The sequence below is a fragment of the Dendropsophus ebraccatus genome, chromosome 3, assembly GCF_027789765.1.
Source record: "Dendropsophus ebraccatus isolate aDenEbr1 chromosome 3, aDenEbr1.pat, whole genome shotgun sequence".
NCBI lineage: Eukaryota > Metazoa > Chordata > Amphibia > Anura > Hylidae > Dendropsophus > Dendropsophus ebraccatus.
Window position 1 is genome coordinate 177,001,486 of NC_091456.1, and position 19,831 is coordinate 177,021,316.

The 19,831-nt window shown below is 45.2% G+C and overlaps 1 protein-coding gene across 1 annotated transcript; it reads left to right on the plus strand.

The window, feature by feature from the left end:
* Nucleotides 1–8,310: 8,310 nt before the first annotated feature.
* Nucleotides 8,311–19,462, plus strand: ACAA2 (acetyl-CoA acyltransferase 2). Its single transcript, XM_069963200.1, has 10 exons — nucleotides 8,311–8,416; nucleotides 11,292–11,458; nucleotides 11,767–11,895; nucleotides 12,097–12,213; nucleotides 12,665–12,812; nucleotides 15,729–15,904; nucleotides 16,131–16,260; nucleotides 17,515–17,585; nucleotides 18,207–18,361; nucleotides 18,455–19,462. The coding sequence occupies exons 1-10, from the start codon at nucleotides 8,401–8,403 to the stop codon at nucleotides 18,537–18,539; spliced, it is 1,194 nt and encodes a 397-aa protein (XP_069819301.1). The 5' UTR covers nucleotides 8,311–8,400; the 3' UTR covers nucleotides 18,540–19,462.
* Nucleotides 19,463–19,831: the final 369 nt, after the last annotated feature.

Sequence of the window (19,831 nt, forward strand, 5' to 3'; positions counted from 1 at the left end):
CCTTTAAACGGCTACATTTAATGGACAGCAAAAATGCTATGTAAACCTAGCCTAGTCTGTGCTCTGACCAGGGCAGGAAGTAGCTGGGAGGGGCAGGAAGTAGCTGGGAGGGACAGGAAGTAGCTAGGAGAGACAGGAAGTAGCTGTCTGACAACAATCATTGCCAGCTATATTAGCTTTCATGGGGCCGAGACCTGTTGCCTAAGGATTTGTTTGTTTGTTTTTATCTAAAAAGCTAATAAACGAGGAATGCACAAAAATAGTACCCTCACAGGGGAGGAAGTAGCTAACTTCTTATCCTAATTGAGCTTCAATAGAAATTGACAGAGGACACAGGAACACCTTAAATGGCAAATTCACCTCTGCTACATCTGTACGAATAGACAACTGTGAAACGGTCACCTCTGTATTGTGTAAAATAGCACTGGGCCTACTATAATATACACTATAATATTGTTCCTGGGCAGCCACAGATGGGTAGACATCTCACTAACACTAGCAGTCAGTAAAACATCTGTTCATCCCAGAATAGTGATCACTGTCCTTCATATCATGAGACGCTGTTCATTGATATCACATATTGGAAAACCTTAACTGGAAAACTCCACATTGGTTAGAGACTGGATCACTAGCTTTATCCACCACCTCATGGTCTAGATCACTGTAATAATCCCTGGTGGTCTAGATAAGGAGGTTGCTGCAATGATCCTTCGTGGTCTAGATTGGAGAGTTACAATAACAATCCCTGGTGGTTTAGACTAGGGGATTACTGTAAAGATCCCTGGTGGTCTAGATCAGGGGGTTACTATAATCACCCCTGGTGGTTTAGATGAGATGATTACTGTAATGATCCCTGGTGGTCTAGGGCAGTAAGAGGGTAATACAATCATTCCACATGATCTATTCCAAGAATTGAGTTAATATCAGTATACCTGGTCTAGGGCAGGAATATATAACTATCCCAGGTTTCAACCCTGTTGTGCTGGAGATTGACATCAGAAGTAATCCACCCGAAATGTATATATCTGGCCATAGACACATGTTACTAGTTTAAGGACTACAGAGCACCCAGACCTCTTTAGCACCAGGTTCCTCCATTCTGAAAATTGTCAGTGGTCCAAGCTGATGAACTATAGCTTGTCCGTTCCACGTGTCTGACAGATCATAACGTGAATTTTGGATGGATTTCCACTTTAAATACAACTGTATGGCATTACGCACTCCACTTTCATGCCATCAGCCAACACTAATCCCCAGATCCCCCAATACCAGTGATGTATATTCTATTTATGACGTGTGATTTTACTTTTATATAAATGTTTAGAATCCTTTTTTTATAATTCTGTAAGCCCGGCTGGTATCGTGTCATGTGCCCATAATGGTCGTCACTCACTTATGCCAATCCCGGCCGCCATATTTCCCCCCACAACAGCTTCTTGCACCAGCAGGGCAGCCATTGTTATTGAGCGAGTACAGTCACATCCCGCACATGGTACACAGCTCACATCTCTTATTACTCTGTATGTTACTCTATGGTTCTGTTTGTGTCCAGGGAAAGCGATGCGGTGTAATGTGTGTACAATGCACTGTAATATACACAACACATGGAAATGTATATAATGTGCCCAACGTCTTATCCAGGAGCAGAAATGCACAGTATGTAAAAGGACAAATAAATTCTCTATGTTTTATGCATAAAGCTCGGAGTGATATGTGTATTCTATATACAGAGGTGCAGCTTGTTATCATGGGGCCCTATGGGAGTCCTGGAATAAGGAGCAACTGCAGGAAGGGGTCTCTGCATCTAAGTAGGGGCTCCATGATGACCTGTCACTCATAACGTTCTGTCTTTCCCAAAATGGTGTCTGCGTAATATCACACTTGACGTCATGCAGCCTCTTAGACTTATATTGAATTATATCTCCCTGCACTCTAATGTGAACAGGTTTATACAATTATCACCCACAAAATGTAATTAAAGCGACCCTGTACCCACAATCTGAGACCCCCCCACCCAAACCGCTTGTACCTTCGGATAGCTGCTTTTAATCCAAGATCTGTCCTGCGGTCCGTTTGGCAGGTGATGCAGTTATTGTCCTAAAAAAGTACTTTTAAACTGGCAGCCCCGTGCCCAACGGCCGTGGCCTGGATTGTGTATGCATTAGGCTGGCACACCCTCTCTGTCCCTCCTCCTCATCATTAGGAATGCTGCAGGCAGATTGCCTCCTATTCCCCATCTGTGGCAGCCCTGCACATGGGCTGGATCGTTAAGCACCTGTGCAAATGTTCAGCATGGAGAAAATGTTCCAGTGGCTTTCCTAATGATGAAGAGGGTGGGAAGGAGGGACGGAGGGGTGGTGCAAAGTTATGGCACAGACACCCCCGTTGGGCACGGGGCTGCAAGTTTAAAAGTTTTTAGGACAATAACTGCATCACCTGCCGAACAGACCGCAGGACAGATCTTGGATTAAAAGAAGCTAGCCGAAGGTACAAGAGATTTGGGAGGGTCAGATTGTGGGCACAGAGTCGCTTTAAGTGCAGAGGCCTTAGGTTTTAGTGCCATAGTGCAGGGCTGGACTGGCCATCTGGCATTTCGGGCAAATGCCAGAGGGGCTGCTCCCCTGCTTGGGCCAATCTTCTCAGCCTCCTTAGGGTGCGATCACACGTACAGCAGATTTGATGGTCCAGATTTGATTTTATTTGCTTTAAATCTGCAACTTCAAATCTGCTACAGATCCTGTAAGAGTAAGAGTACAGATCCTGTAAGGGCCCTTAGGGCCCTATTCCACCGGACGATTATCGTTAGCATAATCGTTAACGATTAACGATCTCAAACGACCGCTATTGCGAAAGACCTGAAAACGTTCACTCATTTCCATGGAACGATAATCGTTACTTATGATCGTAATTGCGATCGTTTCTTCTTCCGTATTTATTCGCTATTGCGTTCGTATCTATTGCGAACGACCGAACGATGTCTTATTCAATGCGAACGATTTGCGAACGTTTTGCGAACGAGCAACGATAAAAATAGGTCCAGGTCTTATAAAGCGATCAACGATTTCTCGTTCGGTCGTTAATCGTTACTGCATTTCAACCGAACGATTATCGTTTAGATTCGAACGATTTAACGATAATCTGAACGATAATCGTCCGGTGGAATAGGGCCCTTAATGCACCCTTAATCAGCTTTGAGTCCTGTCTGGACTTTAGAGAGTTTTGTAGTTCAGATGCATATTAGTCCTTAGTACATGGGGCAATGTCAGGGCCTTTTAACTACACTCTGCAGCTTCTTCTCTAGACGTCTAGCCACATAGCTTCTGAATTGAATGAAACTTTCCTCTGTGTACCTTTGTTTCTTACTGTCCTGCAGTCTGGACAGGAGAAGGGAGGGTGTGGGGAAGGCTGACAGCTACAGCCGGAGATGCATTTGCAGTCCTCTCTTAGGGCGCATTCAGACTACGGAATCCGTATTCTGAACACGCCCTTACACTGTGCCCTATCTTTTTCCTAAAGACCAGTGACTTCAGTAATGCCCCTATTCCACGAGTCGTTTGGAGGAGCAAACGAGCGCTATTAGCGCTCGTTTGCCCCTCGTTCCCCGCTCGCTCCTGCCGCTATTCAACGCGGCTGCAGCGAGCGGGTGAGTGCGGGAGGGGGCGGCGGGGAGCTGCGGGGGGGCTGCCCGGGGGATCGCTGATCGTCCGGGCAGCCCATAGGATATAGCAGCGTCTGCTGCCGATGCTCCTATTCAACGGAGCGACGGCAGCAGATCGCTGCTATATCAGTCGCTTGTTTTTCAACATGTTGAAAAACAAGCGACTGCAACGATCAGCCGACATGAACGATGTCGGCTGATCGTTGCACTCTATTCCACGGGACGAATATCGTTCGTAGCGGCCGATATCGGCCAAATACGAACGATATTGCTCCTTTAAACGACCCGTGGAATAGGGGCTTTACTGGTCATGGGCTGATGGTCCTGCAGCTTTAGAAGACTGCTGATTCAGCAGGGAAAGTAAGTGTATGTCTGTGTAAATGCAGTGTGTGTGTGTGTGTGTAAAGGCCCTATTCCACAGGCCGACGGAGAGGAGCAAACGAGCGCTGTAAATCGCTAGATCGGCAGTGACAGCAACATATCACTACTATCACAGTCGCTTGTTTTTCAACATGTTTGAAAAACAAACGACTGCAACGATCAGCCGACATGAACGATGTCGGCTGATCATTGCCTTCTATTCCACGGGACGATTATCGGCCTTAACGGCCGATAATCGTTCCGTGGAATAGGGCCTTAAATGTGCGTATGGATGTGTATGTATGTGTAAATACAGTGTGTGAACATATGGATGTGTCTGTATGTATGTGGTGTGTCGCTGTGTATATGGATGTGTATGTTTAGGGGTCCTATTACACGAAGCAATAATCCAGTTAAATCAGGCCAATTATATGGGTCCATTTACACAGATTATCTGCCAAAGATTTGAAGCCAAAGCCAGGAATGGATTTGAAAAGAGGAGAAATCTCAGTCTTTCCTTTATGACCTGATCTCTGTTTATAGTCTGTTTTTGGCTTTGGCTTCAAATCTTTGGCAGATAATCTGTCAGATAATCTTTCTGTGTAAATGGACACTAATGGTGCATTTACACCGGCAGATTTATCTGACCGATTTCGGAAGTCAAAACCAGGAATGGATTTGAAAAAAGGAGAAATCTCAGTCTTTCCTTTATGGACCCGTTCCCTGTTTATGGTCTGTTCCTGGCTTTGGCTTCAAAAATCTGTCAGATAAATCTGCCTGTGTAAACGCACCATAACCATAACAGTCGCCAGCTGGTTGTTCTTTTAGGTTCAGATCTAAAATCGCCGACTGTGCATCACTCTGTGTAATAGTGGTGTGGGGACGATGGCTGGTGACTGTGTAAAGAAAAAAATATAAACTTCTACATAGCTGTACTCCCTGACCTTCTGATAGCTGCGGTGTGCTAATGGCACTGTCCCGGTGATTGGGTGATCGGCCTGTGACTTCATACGGTGCCAAGAGTGAGCCGAAGCTAGCAGGGGACATCCAGGAGTGCAGACAGGTATGTTGGAGTTTATTTTATTTTATTTTTTTTACAAGGGCTGCATGGACATCACTAATGATGTCCGTGCAGCCCTTGCTGCCCGATTATGGGCTCAGTAAGCGAGCACCTATACCCAATCAACTATTTTTGCAGCAATGCCTGTACCCAATCCATTCTTAGCAGAAATGTACGTTTTTAAAAAACAAAGGGTGGGGGTGTCAGGTGCTAGCCATGTGTTTTTTTTTCTTGTCAAAGCCGACATATATATACATATATATAGTTTTTATTTAAATTCAATGGGGGAGATTTATCAAACATGGTGTAAAGTGAAACTGGCTCAGTTGCCCCTAGCAACCAATCAGATTCCACCTTTCATTTTCCAAAGAGTCTGTGAGGAATGAAAGGTGGAATCTGATTGGTTGCTAGGGGCAACTGAGCCAGTTTCACTTTACACCATGTTTGATAAATCTCCCCCAATTTTCCTATACCAGAATATCCCTTTTAGGTTTTGTACACATATTTTTGGGCTGCAAAACAGACTCAAATTGAATTCTTTAGACTTTTATTGTGATGTTTACTCTCTGACAGTATTTTATTATGTAATTTGGGACGCAGAATCTCCCCTGAGCTATGAGCCCTTTTTGGGCTGCGGCTTCTACAGTAAAGCTCAAAAACAAAAAGGAATGCTGAAAATGTTACAACCTTTTTTGTCTGTGGAAACTGTAATTTTGTGTCTAAAAACAAGTCTCCGGGTTACTCCAGCCCCCGTGTTCTGGTTGTTTATGGAGCTTTGTCACCTGCCCCAGAATAACCGGACTGGTGTGGGGATAGCCAGGAGCGTAAGCGACAAACATCATGTAAACGGAGGCATCATCCTCTCATGATTTTACTTACAATTGATGTATATAAAAGTATAAAATGAAGTAACGCCACAGTAACTTTTGCTCCTGCCGACCACAGCGGGTGCCGCCCCTTGCATAGAGCTGCTCTGATCCTTTAGTATGACCGCATGCATGAATAGGATGTGTTCACACTGTTCGGCCTCCTTCACATGTCCGTGAAATTTACCCCGATTTCTTATCAGGAAATTGGGGTAAATTTCCGCACCCATCAGCTTCTAATGGGCATGGACACTACTCGGGATTTTTCTTGAAGGGTGTCCGTGGTGGACAATAATGCCGGAATTCTGTCACGGACATCCTATAGAACCCAATAGGGCCATTTACAATTCCGGAGAGCTCTGCATGTACATCCAGAATCTATCCAGTATTCCGGATGCATTGCATGGCAGCACCCAGGCAAGTGCTGACAGGTGCTAATGCTGCCCTTTAACTGTAAACCCTCCTAATCCGGAGCGCATACAGTTAAATTCGGCACTGTGATTGACCGGGCTGAGAGCCATTGGCTATCAATCACTCCACTGGCCACAAGAGGCAGCTCCCTTCGGCCCAGCACTGAGGGTCACGAGTGGGGTCATCCATGATAACACCGACCACCAGAAGACCAAAGAAGGAGCCGACCGGGAGCAGAAGTAGGCATGAGTCTATTCTTTTTTTTTTTTTATCCATTTTTATAACCAGGAAACACTGATGGTTTCCTGAAGCCCCCTGAAAGTTCTCCAGGATCAGTGTTTACTGATCGTAAAAATGGCCACGGGCCTGTGAAGAGGGCCTTACACCTCACATTGATTCTTATAAGGATTCTGCCTAAGGGTGGGTTCATAATGCGGAATTCCGCAGTATGTCCGCGCGCCTTTCCGCCGGCTCCATAGACACCATTCTATGGGCCGGCGTATTCCGCTATCCGCCAAAAGAAGTGACATGTCACTTCTTTCGGCGGATAGTGGAATACGCGGGCCCATAGAATGGTGTCTATGGAGCCGGCGGAAAGGCGCGCGGACATACTGCGGAATTCCGTGGACATTATCCGCGAGAATTCCGCAGTATGAACCCACCCTTAGGGTGCGTGCACACTACGGAATGGCAACGGAAAACCCCTCACGCAACCTGTTCATTCTTTGGGCGGATGAGGGAATCTGTCCGTGCATGGAATGGAGTCTATGACACGGGCAAAGACTCACGCGCGCCACAGTCCGCAATCGGGTGCGAGCTGCGGAATGCGCAACGGGTTTTCGGCTGCCATTCCGTAGTGTGAACGTACCATTTACTGAGTTGCCATTTGTAATATCAGACGTGTGAAAAGTCACCAATCACACTGGGTCTTACTCCTGAGACCTGTTGCGATCCTGAGATTCAGCCAGGATGGTGCACGGCAGTATGCGTCTCTCTGTACACATCCCGTGTATTACGGGCCGTTCCATGCAAGCGCCGGCCAGGAATGCTTCCCCGGCCGGCATGATTTATCGATATCGATAATACTGTGTGTGAACATAGCCTAAATATATGTTGTGGATCTATAGATTTGGGGTATGTTCATACCGGGCCTATATACACTGCACACATACCAGCTAAGACACGGCAAATGAGCCCCAGTGTGCTTAAAGGGAATGTGTCTTTAGAAAATGACCTTTTGTTAAAAAAAAGTTACCTTTGTATATTAAATAAAATTTTTAAAAGAATTTTAAAAGAACATACAATAAACAAAGGTCAATGGTTTATTTTATGGCCGTCATTGTAAAAAGGGCGTAAATGTAAGCGCATGGTACCCACAAAAAAATAAAAAGAGAAAACACTTTCAAACACTTAAAATTTGAGCAAAAAAAAACCCAAAAACTCCTAAAAGGTCAATAAAGCAGCATTAAACTGCTGACTGCTGGTAATACAGGTTTTCTTAGGAGAGGAGAAAGAATAACCATGGCAGCAGGAAATGTTAGGTTGCTATGGGCAACGACTTCACTAGTTTTGCAGCAATTTTGATAAACTTCCCGCTCTGTGTCCAGTTATAAAACTACAACTCCCAGCAGGCAACACTGCACAGATAGGGAGATAGGTTTGCAAACCAGCAGCGCAGTACAGAGCCCAGTCTGTCAGCCGCCGCCATGTCACCCTGTGCGGGCAGCGTCACACACAGCACATGACAGACACCGAGCGGAACTAGGGGAAAGGTAACCGGGAGGAGACCGCGAAGTGGGGCGTGGTTTCTAAACGACTGGGCGTGGCTTTACGCTAATATATGGGCAAAGTTGCTATTGAGGGGGCGTGGTTTGTTTTTAATTCAGGCGGGGTTTGACACGCTGTATGATGAGAGGGGCGTGGTTTGCGCTGGGACAAAAGCGTAGAGAAGGCGGGGCTTGTGTGTAGGCGTTCCCTATGATAATAAGGCTGTGAAGGAGACCAGGCCGCGCTCCTCCTGACCTTAGTGTGAACACGCTGCTACCATGGCCCTGCTCAGAGGTAAGTGCACTGCTCTCATATCAGGACCCTGTGCGGTTTCTCTCTCTCTTGTGCTTCCTCTTCCCTCAGTGCAGAGGACACCACTGGGAGCTCTTAAAGGGGCAGTCTCCTTATTATGTCTTCTCACATATCATACAGCAGTGTTCTCCAACCTATGGCTCCCCAGCTCTTTCAGAACTACAACTCCCAGCATATTGTCAGGGCTATTAGACTGGCAGCAATAACCGCAAACCTGCAGGGTGAGTTCTTCACTGTCAGCTGCTCCCCTGTCAGGATACATGAGCGCTCACCCAGACTGACTGTGCATGTATGCAGCTGCTCCCCAGTCAGGATACATGAGCGCTCACCCAGACTGACTGTGCATGTATGCAGCTGCTCCCCAGTCAGGATACATGAGCGCTCACCCAGACTGACTGTGCATGTATGCAGCTGCTCCCCAGTCAGGATACATGAGCGCTCACCTAGACAAAGGGTGCGTTTACACAGATTTATCTGACAGATTTTGGAAGCCAAAGCCAGGAATGGATTTGAAAAGAGGATAGATCCCAGTCTTTCCTTTATGACCTGATCCCTGTTTATAGTCTGTTCTGGGTTTGGGCTTCAAAGATCTGTCAGTATACTAAAATGAATAATGCCAACAGTACCAGATTATCACCTCATACTAATACCACCACTGCTATCGAATAAAATCCATTGTACAAAGACAATGGGGGAGATTTATCAAACATGGTGTAAAGTGAAACTGGCTCAGCTGCCCCTAGCAACCAATCAGAATCCAGTTTTCATTCCTCACAGGCTCTTTGGAAAATGAAAGTGGGGATCTGATTGGTTACTATTGGCAACTGAGCCAGTTTCACTTTACACCATGTTTGATAAATCTCCCCCAATGACCATATAAATGTAGTTCCCAGCTCTACACAGGCTATGCGCACCATACAAGTGATTGCAGTGCAGTTACATCCAGTCCCTCACAGGAGACGTCTTCTCTGATCGGAGTCGCTTACACTTGCCTTTCTTCTCCATCTGCCTGGGCCATCGTGAGGACTTCTCCCAGGCATTATTCATCGCCACAGAATCTGCCAGAAAAACTTTTTAGGATCCTCACTCTCACACCAATTGAATGGTGCGCTTACCCAGGAATCCAGGACAGGTGTCCCTAATTCCCAGGACTGAGTTGCACAGCTGTTGGGGTTACCCTTTCACATGTGCCAGCAGAGACGCATGCCGTAGGTTCGCCATCACTGCTCTAGGGTGCCCACTCTGTGAATGCCAGTGCCATGTTTTGAAATGCTTTCTGCTTTCTTTCTGAATTCCACTTTAAAGGCATACAGCATGAATTAACGGGGTTATCCAGGCTTTCTTAAAATAAACAACAGCACCTCCCCTGTCCTCAGGCTCTGTGTGGTATTACAACTCTGCACCATTCACTTCAGTAGCCGAAGCTGTAAAACCCCACACCCAAATTGAGAACAGAAGTTGCACAGTTTTGGAGAACCCCTTTACCTGTTCCCGACCAAGGGTGTAACTGTACATCCATTATTGTAATGCGTTCCCACCCTGGAATGTACAGTTACGTCCTTGGATGAAACGGGTGCAGAAGCCCGTTCTATATGCTGCAGATGATGGCTGTCAGTAATAGCTGGGCACCAACCACAATTGCCGGGAGCTGAGCAGAACTCAGGTTGCAGCAGTTTACCCTATAGATGCTGCGATTGATACGATTACAGCATCTATAGGGCAGAACAGAGATAGAATTCTCCCTCACTTTACCATCGAGGCTGTGCGATCACTGCTTCTATGACAACCTGAGGTCCCAGCTATGGTGGCTGATCAGGCTCATATCCATGATAGAGAATGTAATGTGCCTGTCTTCAGGCAATCTGATTCCCTAATTTCCTTTCACAAGGAAATTGGCCACACTTTACCACTAACATAAAGTACAATATGTCACGAAAACAAACAAACAATCTCAGATTCGCATGGATAAGTTATAACATCAGGGAGCTATAACATGCGGAGGGCTGCTGTACAGGAACCATATGTTCTTTCCTGATATAGAGGCCGGGCTGATTGTATATACCTGGTTATATGTACAAAGGGCAGAGATCATTATTATCCATTACTGTTCCAAAGGTAACATAGCTGCTAATGCTCCAGCCTAAACCCCCAGGATAAGACGTGTATACTGTACTATATCTAGTGAAAAACCTGCGGGAACAGAGAATAACTCACCAAAACCACCAAGACAGACCCCTCTCAGCCCCTGCATCAGACATAACACACAGTTATACTCTGTGCTGCTGGTGACCATATGACTGCTAGTCTGTGATCTTTCAAATCAATGGGTGACAGAGATTTGAAATTTACTTCTATAAAAAAATAAAACTCCTTTTCCAGTACTTATCAGCTGCTGCATGTCCTGCAAGTGGTATACTCTTTCTAGTCTGACAGTGCTCTCTGCTGCCACCTCTGTCCATGTCAGAAACTGTCCAGAGCAGTAGCAAATCCCCATAGACAACCTCTCCTGCTCTGGACAGTTCCTGACATGGACAGAGGTGGCAGCAGAGAACCTTGTGTCAGACTGGGAAGAATACCACTTCCTATACAGCAACTGATAAGTACTGGAAGGTGTTAATAGTAGTAAATTGCAAATCTCTGGCACCAGAATCTCTTTTCTTTTTTCTTTTTTTTTTTTTCTTTATGAACTTCCCCTTTTAAAGCCTTGTCCCTCTATATAACCTAATCACATACAGAAACCCATGGCACTAGAGTAGAGGACTCTTTTTCTGAAATACACTGTACTGCTGTGAGCCCCCCTCCATAATAAGGCTTGCTAAACTGGAACATTAGAAAACCTATTTCTGCTCTTTTGCAGGTGTATTTGTTGTCGCGGCCAAAAGAACTCCCTTTGGCACCTATGGCGGAGCGCTGAAGGACCACACTGCCACAGACATGGGTGAAATAGCCGTAAAAGCCGCTCTGGCTGCTGGGAACGTCGCCCCCGATGCCGTGGACAGTGTTGTGTTCGGCAATGTGGCGCAGGTATTTCATATGACGACGAGTGCTTAATATAACAGGATCTATTCTTTCTCTTCCCTCTAATTCTGTGTTGTTAGGGTTTTATGCTTATTTTGTGCCATGTTTGATCAGTATAGATTTATCAAACATGTTGTAAAGTGAAACTGGCTCAGTTGCCCCTAGCAACCAATCAGATTCCATCTTTCATCCCTCACAGACTCTTTGGAAAATGAAAGGTGGAATCTGATTGGTTGCTAGGGGCAACTGAGCCAGTTTCATTGTACACCATGTTTGATAAATCTTCCCCGGTTTCTTTTTGTTTGACTATGCAGACTGCGACCGACGCCATATACCTGACGCGACATGTCGCCCTCCGCTCAGGAATACCTATACCCGTCCCAGCGCTGACTGTCAACAGGCTCTGCGGATCTGGTTTCCAATCCGTTGTCAATGGGTGTCAGGTAAGAAAGTGACCAGCCGATGGGCTAGTGCTTCTACACAGGAACCAAGCTAAACAGGCCGAGCTGCAGCTGCACACGGCATAGCAACATGTATGTACAAATGTTCCTGAAGAAGCTGTGCTTATGTCCTCAGCAGTATTCCACCCTCACGTGTCGCTGCCATGTCTGATAAACTGTACATCACATCTTTCTGTTGCCCAGGAAATCGCCCTGAGGGAGTCCGAGATCGTGTTGTGTGGAGGAGCAGAGAGCATGAGCCAGTCACCATATGCCGTGCGCAACATTCGCTTTGGTACCAAGTTGGGAGCAGACATTAAGGTAAAGATTTATGTATTCTTGTTTGTTAAATAGCACTGACATAGTCTGCAGCGCGGTACAGAGATTTGACTTGGCGCTAGGTTCGGCATTCGATGCCGTGGCAAATGGTAACCCGGAGCTTCTGCACGGTAACGTCCTTCTCCAGGTGGCCGCTGAGTCTCTTATGCAGCTAAGTGTGTTGGCTGTCTGGAGAGAGAGGACATCACTGCAGGTCACCAGAAATGCCCAGCGGGGAGCCCCTCTCAACTTTCTGCCCACCCATTGTAACCTTGGTGTTTTAACACTGCAAAAACTGGCAGCTGATTTTTATCTACCCTGATTTTGTTTGAATACCAAACAAAACTTTAGGGGGAAACGTTGTTTGAATACCAAAGTATTCTGGAACCGAGGTATTACTGTATAATCACCTGGTGTCTAGGTAAGTAAGTGATTTGATATTTCTTCTCCTCAGATGGAAGACACACTTTGGGCCGGGCTCACAGATGCTCATATTAAGACTCCCATGGCCATCACGGCTGAGAACCTGGCAGAGAAGTATAGCATCAGCAGAGAAGACTGCGACAAATATTCCTTCCACACTCAACAGAGATGGAAAGCCGGTGAGTTTTTGTTTCTGTAATGTTTAACTCCTTAAGGACCGATGACATACCCAAAGTGCGGCTAATTAGCCATTTAAATGCATGCAGCTGTCAAAACTGACAGCTGAATTTAAATGCTATTAAGAGCCGATCCCTGGTGATCTAGTGGACTGATCGACACCCCCTTTTCTCCCGGTATGCAATTGCTCCTGCCAAGGCCAGGCCTCAGCACAGCAATACCGCTGATCCCAGTTTAGTGCTCTATTCCTCTGGGCTCCAGCTCCCTATAGTAATCGAGCACTTATCTCATAGATCGATGCAAGATAGATAGATAGATAGATAGATATATATATATATATATACTGCATTAATCTCTAATGAAAGATCAGTACAGTTGTCATAGAATTCCCCCAAAGGGACTTCAAATTACTGTGTAAGAAAAAAAATAAGAAGTTTATATGCCCCAGCCCTTTTCCTATTTTATAAATAAAAACAAATAAACATATTTGCTATCAGAATCGCCCAAACTATTAAATTATTACATTCCTGATTCCTCACGGTAAACAGCAGAAAAGAGTGCCAGAGCACAAAATAGATTTTTGGTCACATGACATCCGGAAAATTATAATAAAAAGTGATCAAAAAGTTGTATATACGCAAGCAAGATAGAAAGAACAGATCATGGCGCAAAAAATGGCCCCTCACACAGCTTCATAGACCAGAGGATAAAAGCTTTATAAGGGTACAAACACACAGGACGTATTCGCAGCGAGTTTCTCGCTGCGTATACGCAGTGAAACTCTCTGCTAATCCCGTCCCTGTATAGTCAATGGCAGCCCGCAGCCCGCCCCATTAACCCGCTAGCCGCTGGAGATTATACATTACCGGGTCCCCGCTCCTGCTTGCTTCGGGGTTCCCGGTGTCTTCACGGCCCGCTCAGCCAATCGGTGTGCTGCGGCGGGGCAGCACACTGATTGGCCGGGCAGGACGTGCCGGAAGCTGCCGAAGCAAGCAGGAGCAGGGACCTGGTAATGTATAATCTCCAGCGGCTGGCGGGTTAATGGGGCGGGCTGCGGGGTGCCATTGACTATACAGGGACGGGATTCGCAGCGAGTTTCACTGCGTATACGCAGCGAGAAACTCGCTGCGAATACGTCCTGTGTGTTTGTACCCTAAGGATGGGAATAGAGCAGTTTTAAGAATATTTACTATTGAGTCTAAAAGGTGCGATCACAGAATATTCAAAAAAAATTGCTTCAACAAATTAACCTGGTACTGACCAGATGTAGGCATTCACCACGTTTTGTGACTTTTTTTAAAAACTAAAATTGGCCCGGTCATCAAGGGGTTAAGTTTTACTAAAGATTTAATAATTATGGGTCAGTACATTGCTGCCAAGTCACTGCAGCTTCTATGCATGTGAGACAGGGGACACTTAGGGCCCTATTCCACCGGACGATTATCGTTCAGATTATTGTTCAGATGTACGGAGGGGACAGGTTGTGGATGGTCTTGTACCTCATGGTCAACAGTTTAAAATAAATACGTTGGGCAATGGGGAGCCAGTGAATGAATTGGCAGAGGGGAGGGGCCGAGTGAGGGGAGAGGTGGATTAGTCGGGCATCAGAGTTTAGGATAGACTGGAGGGGAGCAAGGGAGTTAGATGGAAGGCCAGAGAGGAGGAGATTACAATAGTCCAAGCGGGAAATAATGAGAGCATGCTCTGTAGAAGCACGAATCATGTGTGAAACAGCTGTCACGCCCCTCACAATCACGCTGGAGCTGGCGTCCTCGTTCCTGGTCGTACGGACGATTTTAAAATGATGAAATAAAGAAAATGTTTTTAATGGGGAGTGCCCTCCCTTCCAATATTTTCTATGATTTTTGAATTTGCATCTGCCTGTTTTTCGGTTTGGAGTGAGCACCACCGTAAATATAGCGCATTTCATTTCCTGCATTTTTTCCATGGGTCTCTTGTGAACTGTTTGGTAGTGCCAACCACTGTATCTTATACTATCTTGCCAAGATATAGTCAATAGACACTCTGGAATCCTAGATAGCAGAGAGGTGACATCCGGACCAGAGAGGTATATTTGAGTCATCGGCTTACAGGTGGTACGTGAAGCTGTGGAATTCTGTGATGTTTTCTGGCCAAACGTATAAATGGAGAAGAGGAGGTGGTGATGCTGGATCACAAGCACAGCTGATGGTATACACTGCTTGTGTACTAGGCATCTGGAAACTGGCAGCACATATATATGTGTATCCATGCTGTCAGTTCCCTTTTTTAAATGGTTGCACAAACAATGCAGTGATTGTTTGTGCGGTGCAGCTGCTTGATTATTTATGCAGTGCCTGATCTTGCTGAATGGTGCCCGTCTACATGTAAAAGGACCCTTACTGTAGATGCACTTAATCTACTGCAGGTCTCCTGTAAAATGATGCGAACACTTCTAAGGACCATAGCTGGTCTGTAGGAGATATTGTGTATGGTTATTGAATTTTATAATCTTTTATATACAGGATTAGTGAATTATATTTTTCCAAGTCAGAGGGCTCCGTATTAACCCTTTATATTCTGACTTCCCAGATTCCAATAGTCTGACACACTTTATAATCCAACACTTTATGGTTCACAGGATGCTGGACTTTTTGCTACCACTAGGGGGAGCTCATTGCTTAACAATTTACAATTGAGTTGTAAACTGCTGTATACATAATTTGGATTAGACAATGGAGAAAATAAGGAGAAATTATTACAATACAAATAATGTGTGGGCTTTGGCACCCTGTTAGTAATCTGCCTTATGTACCACATGCTGCAACAACATCTGTTTTACTGTTTGCACCTTCATAGGTATTGGTTGTTATTTCTTTATACGAGAAACTGAATAAATTCAGAGGAAAAAAATTTAAATGTGTAATTTATGGTTGCAGCTCAGGACGCGGGATACTTTAATGCTGAGATGGCTCCTATTGAATTAAAGTCAAAGAAGGGACCAATTAAAATGGATCAGGATGAACACCCGAGACCCCAGACCACCCTGGAACAGATGGCAAAACTGCCCCCAGTGTTCAAGAAAGATGGAGTAGTGACTGCAGGAAATGCGTCGGTGAGGAGGACAATGTTATTACTACGTATAAGGTTCTATTGTCAACAGGTCTCCCAGTTCTTGTACTGTGGAGGTCACATATAGTTGCTTCCTTTGCTATTTTCTATAGGGGACACTGGAATGGCAGGTGACATATCTTCTCTTGCAGTACGGGTCTGTTTCAGATTTTTGCTCCCTGTAAGAATAAGTAGATGGCATTGGTAATGAAAGTCCTTATTTCTTGCAGGGGATCTGTGATGGAGCCGGAGCCCTTATTTTAGCCAGCGAGGAAGCCATCACCAAACACAAGCTCACTCCTCTGGCCAGGATTGTAGCCTACCATTCATCCGGATGTGACCCCAAGATCATGGGCATTGGTAAGAAAATATTGATTAAAGCCTGATTCCTAATGTATGAGTTTTAGTCCGTCTCTATTACACCAAACTATTATCGGCCTTACATGGCTAATAATCGTTTGGTGTAATTGTACATGTCATGGTCTTTTAACATTAACTATGTCAGCTGATCGTGGTCTTTCAACATGTTGAAAAATCACAATCACGACAGATGCTCTTCGCTCCGTGTAATAGGAGTGGCGGGAGCACCGCTCTCTTGAATGGGCTGCCTTAGATCGTCCAAGCTGCCCCTCCCACAGCACCCCCTTCTGTTCGTGCATGTAATAACACAGGCAGGGAACAAGGAGGAAGCAAGTGCTAACCAGACAAGTCAGTGCTTGTTTCCACCTTGTGCTGTGTAATGCGACCTTTAGTGATACTTGCGTACCCCAGTCCCCGGAAACTCCTTCTGGTCCCCCACTGCTTACCACTTCCCCCTGGTTCAGGAGCTGTCCTTACAGCCAATTACAGTAGTTCCCGTCTTGGCCAGTGATTGGCTCTGCAGGCCGGTCCATTTGCTTGGCTTAGGTGCCAGGGTTGCTGTCAACTGTGGTTAAACATGAGTAGGCATGTGATTACTGGTGGCTGCAGAAGTTGGATGCATCCCTAGGGAGTCCTGGAAAACATTGATACAGCCTATGGCCTATGCTGCATCCAACTTCCTCAGCCACTGTTAATTGAATGCCGAGCACTCTGGTTTGGACGAACCAAAGCCTGCTCATGGTTCACTCACATCTAAACATAAAGTTATGAAGATATTTCTGATTCCAGCTCTTGCAGTGGGATTTCAGCTGTGGAGTACAGACCATTTCTTCCATTTCAGACAAGTGTCATATTGTTGTATTTCTCAGTATGTAGGTGACTGGAATGAATCCAACCAGTCAGCCAATGAGCCACACAATGGGATGTTTCAGCCTATAGAGGGTTGCTGCAATGTTCTGATTTCACATAAAGCCCTATGAATGTAATGGAGTAGTGTGTTTGTATGAAGGAGACTGTTCACTGTATATACCATATTCTGTCTATTTATCATCCCATATCTATATGTGTGTGTGTGTGTGTGTGTGTGTATATATGTGTGTGTGTATGTATATATATATATATATATATATATATATATATATTATATATATATAAGCCATGGTACAAGTGGCCGATATGTTCCACTATCCCACCTCTACACTAACTTCTTATCCTGTATATATCATATCTTTATCTATGATGTCATTTATCTAGGTCCTGTCCCGGCCATTACTGAAGCTCTGAAGAAGGCGGGCCTGACCGTGAAGGACATGGATTTGGTGGAGGTAAGAACAGATTCATGTCTACCAGTCTGTGACCTAATGTTTCAAGGGATTATACCAAGGTTAAAGGTTACCTCCTATCCACGGAATAGTGAAAAACCAGCTTATTGATCATCATTTGTGAGTGACATCATCCATAGAGCATACTCGACTCCAATCATTTGGTATTCGATTACTGGTGGCTGGAGAAGTTGGATGCAGCTGTCCACCCGAAGAATGAACAGGTACATTCTTTGGGCGGACGGTGGAATCTGCCTGACCATAGAATGGAGTCTTTTGGATGGGCGGACAGTGAAGCAAAAGCGCGCAGGGACGAGCGGCAGAATCCGCGGGAAGTTCCCTGCGTGATTTCCTTCGTGTGCACATACCCTAAGAGAGTGCTCACATTGGGAAAATCCAGTCTAGAAAAAAGTTTGTAATTTAAAGTAATGGGGGCTGGTTTTATGACATTGATTTTGATGTGGAAATTACACAGATTTGGCATCAAAATTGACATGTGTTTTACCCTTGTGAGTGGCTGCTTATACCCCATGTACTATCAGTCCACTCCAATAATGCCTTTATGGACTTGCAAATTGGAGTGGATCCGGCAGTGTTACAATTCAGGAAACTTTCCGTTAACAGGTGAACGAGGCTTTTGCTGCCCAGTACTTATCGGTGGAGAAAGTCTTAGGCCTGGACCGAGAGAAGACCAATGTCAATGGTGGAGCCATCGCCCTGGGACACCCCCTGGCCGCCTCTGGATCCCGGATCCTGGCTCATCTGACTCATGAGCTCAGGTATATTTTATCTGATGACACCCACTAATAAGGAAAAAAAAATATATTTCTATATATATTATTAATCTGTGTTTTTTTTGTTTCCCCCCTTAGGCGTCGTGGTGGTAAATACGCCGTGGGCTCGGCCTGTATTGGTGGAGGTCAGGGTATTGCCGTCGTCCTAGAGAATGTTGCGTAACTTCTATCTGCATCGCTGACCGCCATGAACAATGTGAATGTTCTTACCAATCTGTGAACTGTCATACAGTAACACAACCCTGATGTACCTGGTCCTAGGATCCTATAGGACAAGACCGTCAGCTCCCTTCTCCTATTCATAAATACAAAATACCAGAGACTGTCACCCTGCACTTAGTAATACAGAACATATATGCAGAGCTGTAATTCACTAGGATTATCACCTTGTGTGTATTCTCATTTTGTAACTCTAGGTGTCGCTGTCTCTAAAGGGAAATTCAAAACCCATTGATTTACAGCACAGGTGTCAGACTCACCGCCATCCAGCTGTTGCAAAACTACAACTCCCATCAAGCCTGGACAGCTGAAACTTTGGCCATTGCAAACATTTTTACATTCTTCTCTATTATGGCAGAGACAATAGAGAAGTACAGGTCCAGGGGGGGTCTATTCATCACTAAGACATACACGCGACATACATTGCGGCTTCCTACAGCTTTAAGCAGCTTCTTCTCTTCATACTCTCCACAGGTTCAAGGAAAGATAGAAGGCCGTCCAACCCCTATTAGACCCAATATACTATAGAAACATTTAGAGTCAGCTTCCTGCCATCTGTCTTATACATCATGTCCTGATTTTTATTTTTTTTTTAAATGTAGTCAAATGTAGATGTTGTAGTTTTCAGATCTCCACCAGGTGGCGCTCATTTGTTGTAAATCAGCTTCCTCTAGCTTCCAGGGCATGCTGGTTGTAGTTTTTGCATCAGCTGCAGAGCTAAGATGAGAACCTTGTTATAGGTGTATATAGATGGGTCTTGTAATATCAGGAATGTAAAGAAATACAGATGCACAGTAACTAAGGGCTTCTCTACTCATCCAGTGCCTTCCTGAAGAACAATAGAATAAAATACAATTTAAAGGTAAACTAGACTTGATTATTTGGCATGGACTAAATAATTGTTGGTTGTTATGTGTTTGTGTATATATGATATGTGTGCCATGTTTTGGAGTTATACTGAGGAAGGGAACCTGCAGCTGTTGCAAAACTACAATTCCCATTGTGTTTGGACAACTAAAGCTTGCATCCACTGTCCGGGCATGATGGGAATTGTAGTTTTACAATAGCTGGAGGTTGCCTTTCCCTAGGTGACAGGAAGCAACTAGTCATCTGGGCGGGAGCTGCCTATGACTAGTCACGGCTCTCTGCCTGATGGCGCGATGATTGACAGGCAGAAAGGCCACTAACTGGCCACTCTCTGCTACAGCCGCGGCTGGTATACGCAGTGAGCTGCAC

Coding starts and splice junctions, on each gene's coding strand:
- ACAA2 (XM_069963200.1), top strand. Junction 12,214..12,664: donor AGTTGGGAGCAGACATTAAG/GTAAAGATTTAT, acceptor TCTTCTCCTCAG/ATGGAAGACACACTTTGGGC. Junction 17,586..18,206: donor AGGACATGGATTTGGTGGAG/GTAAGAACAGAT, acceptor TTCCGTTAACAG/GTGAACGAGGCTTTTGCTGC.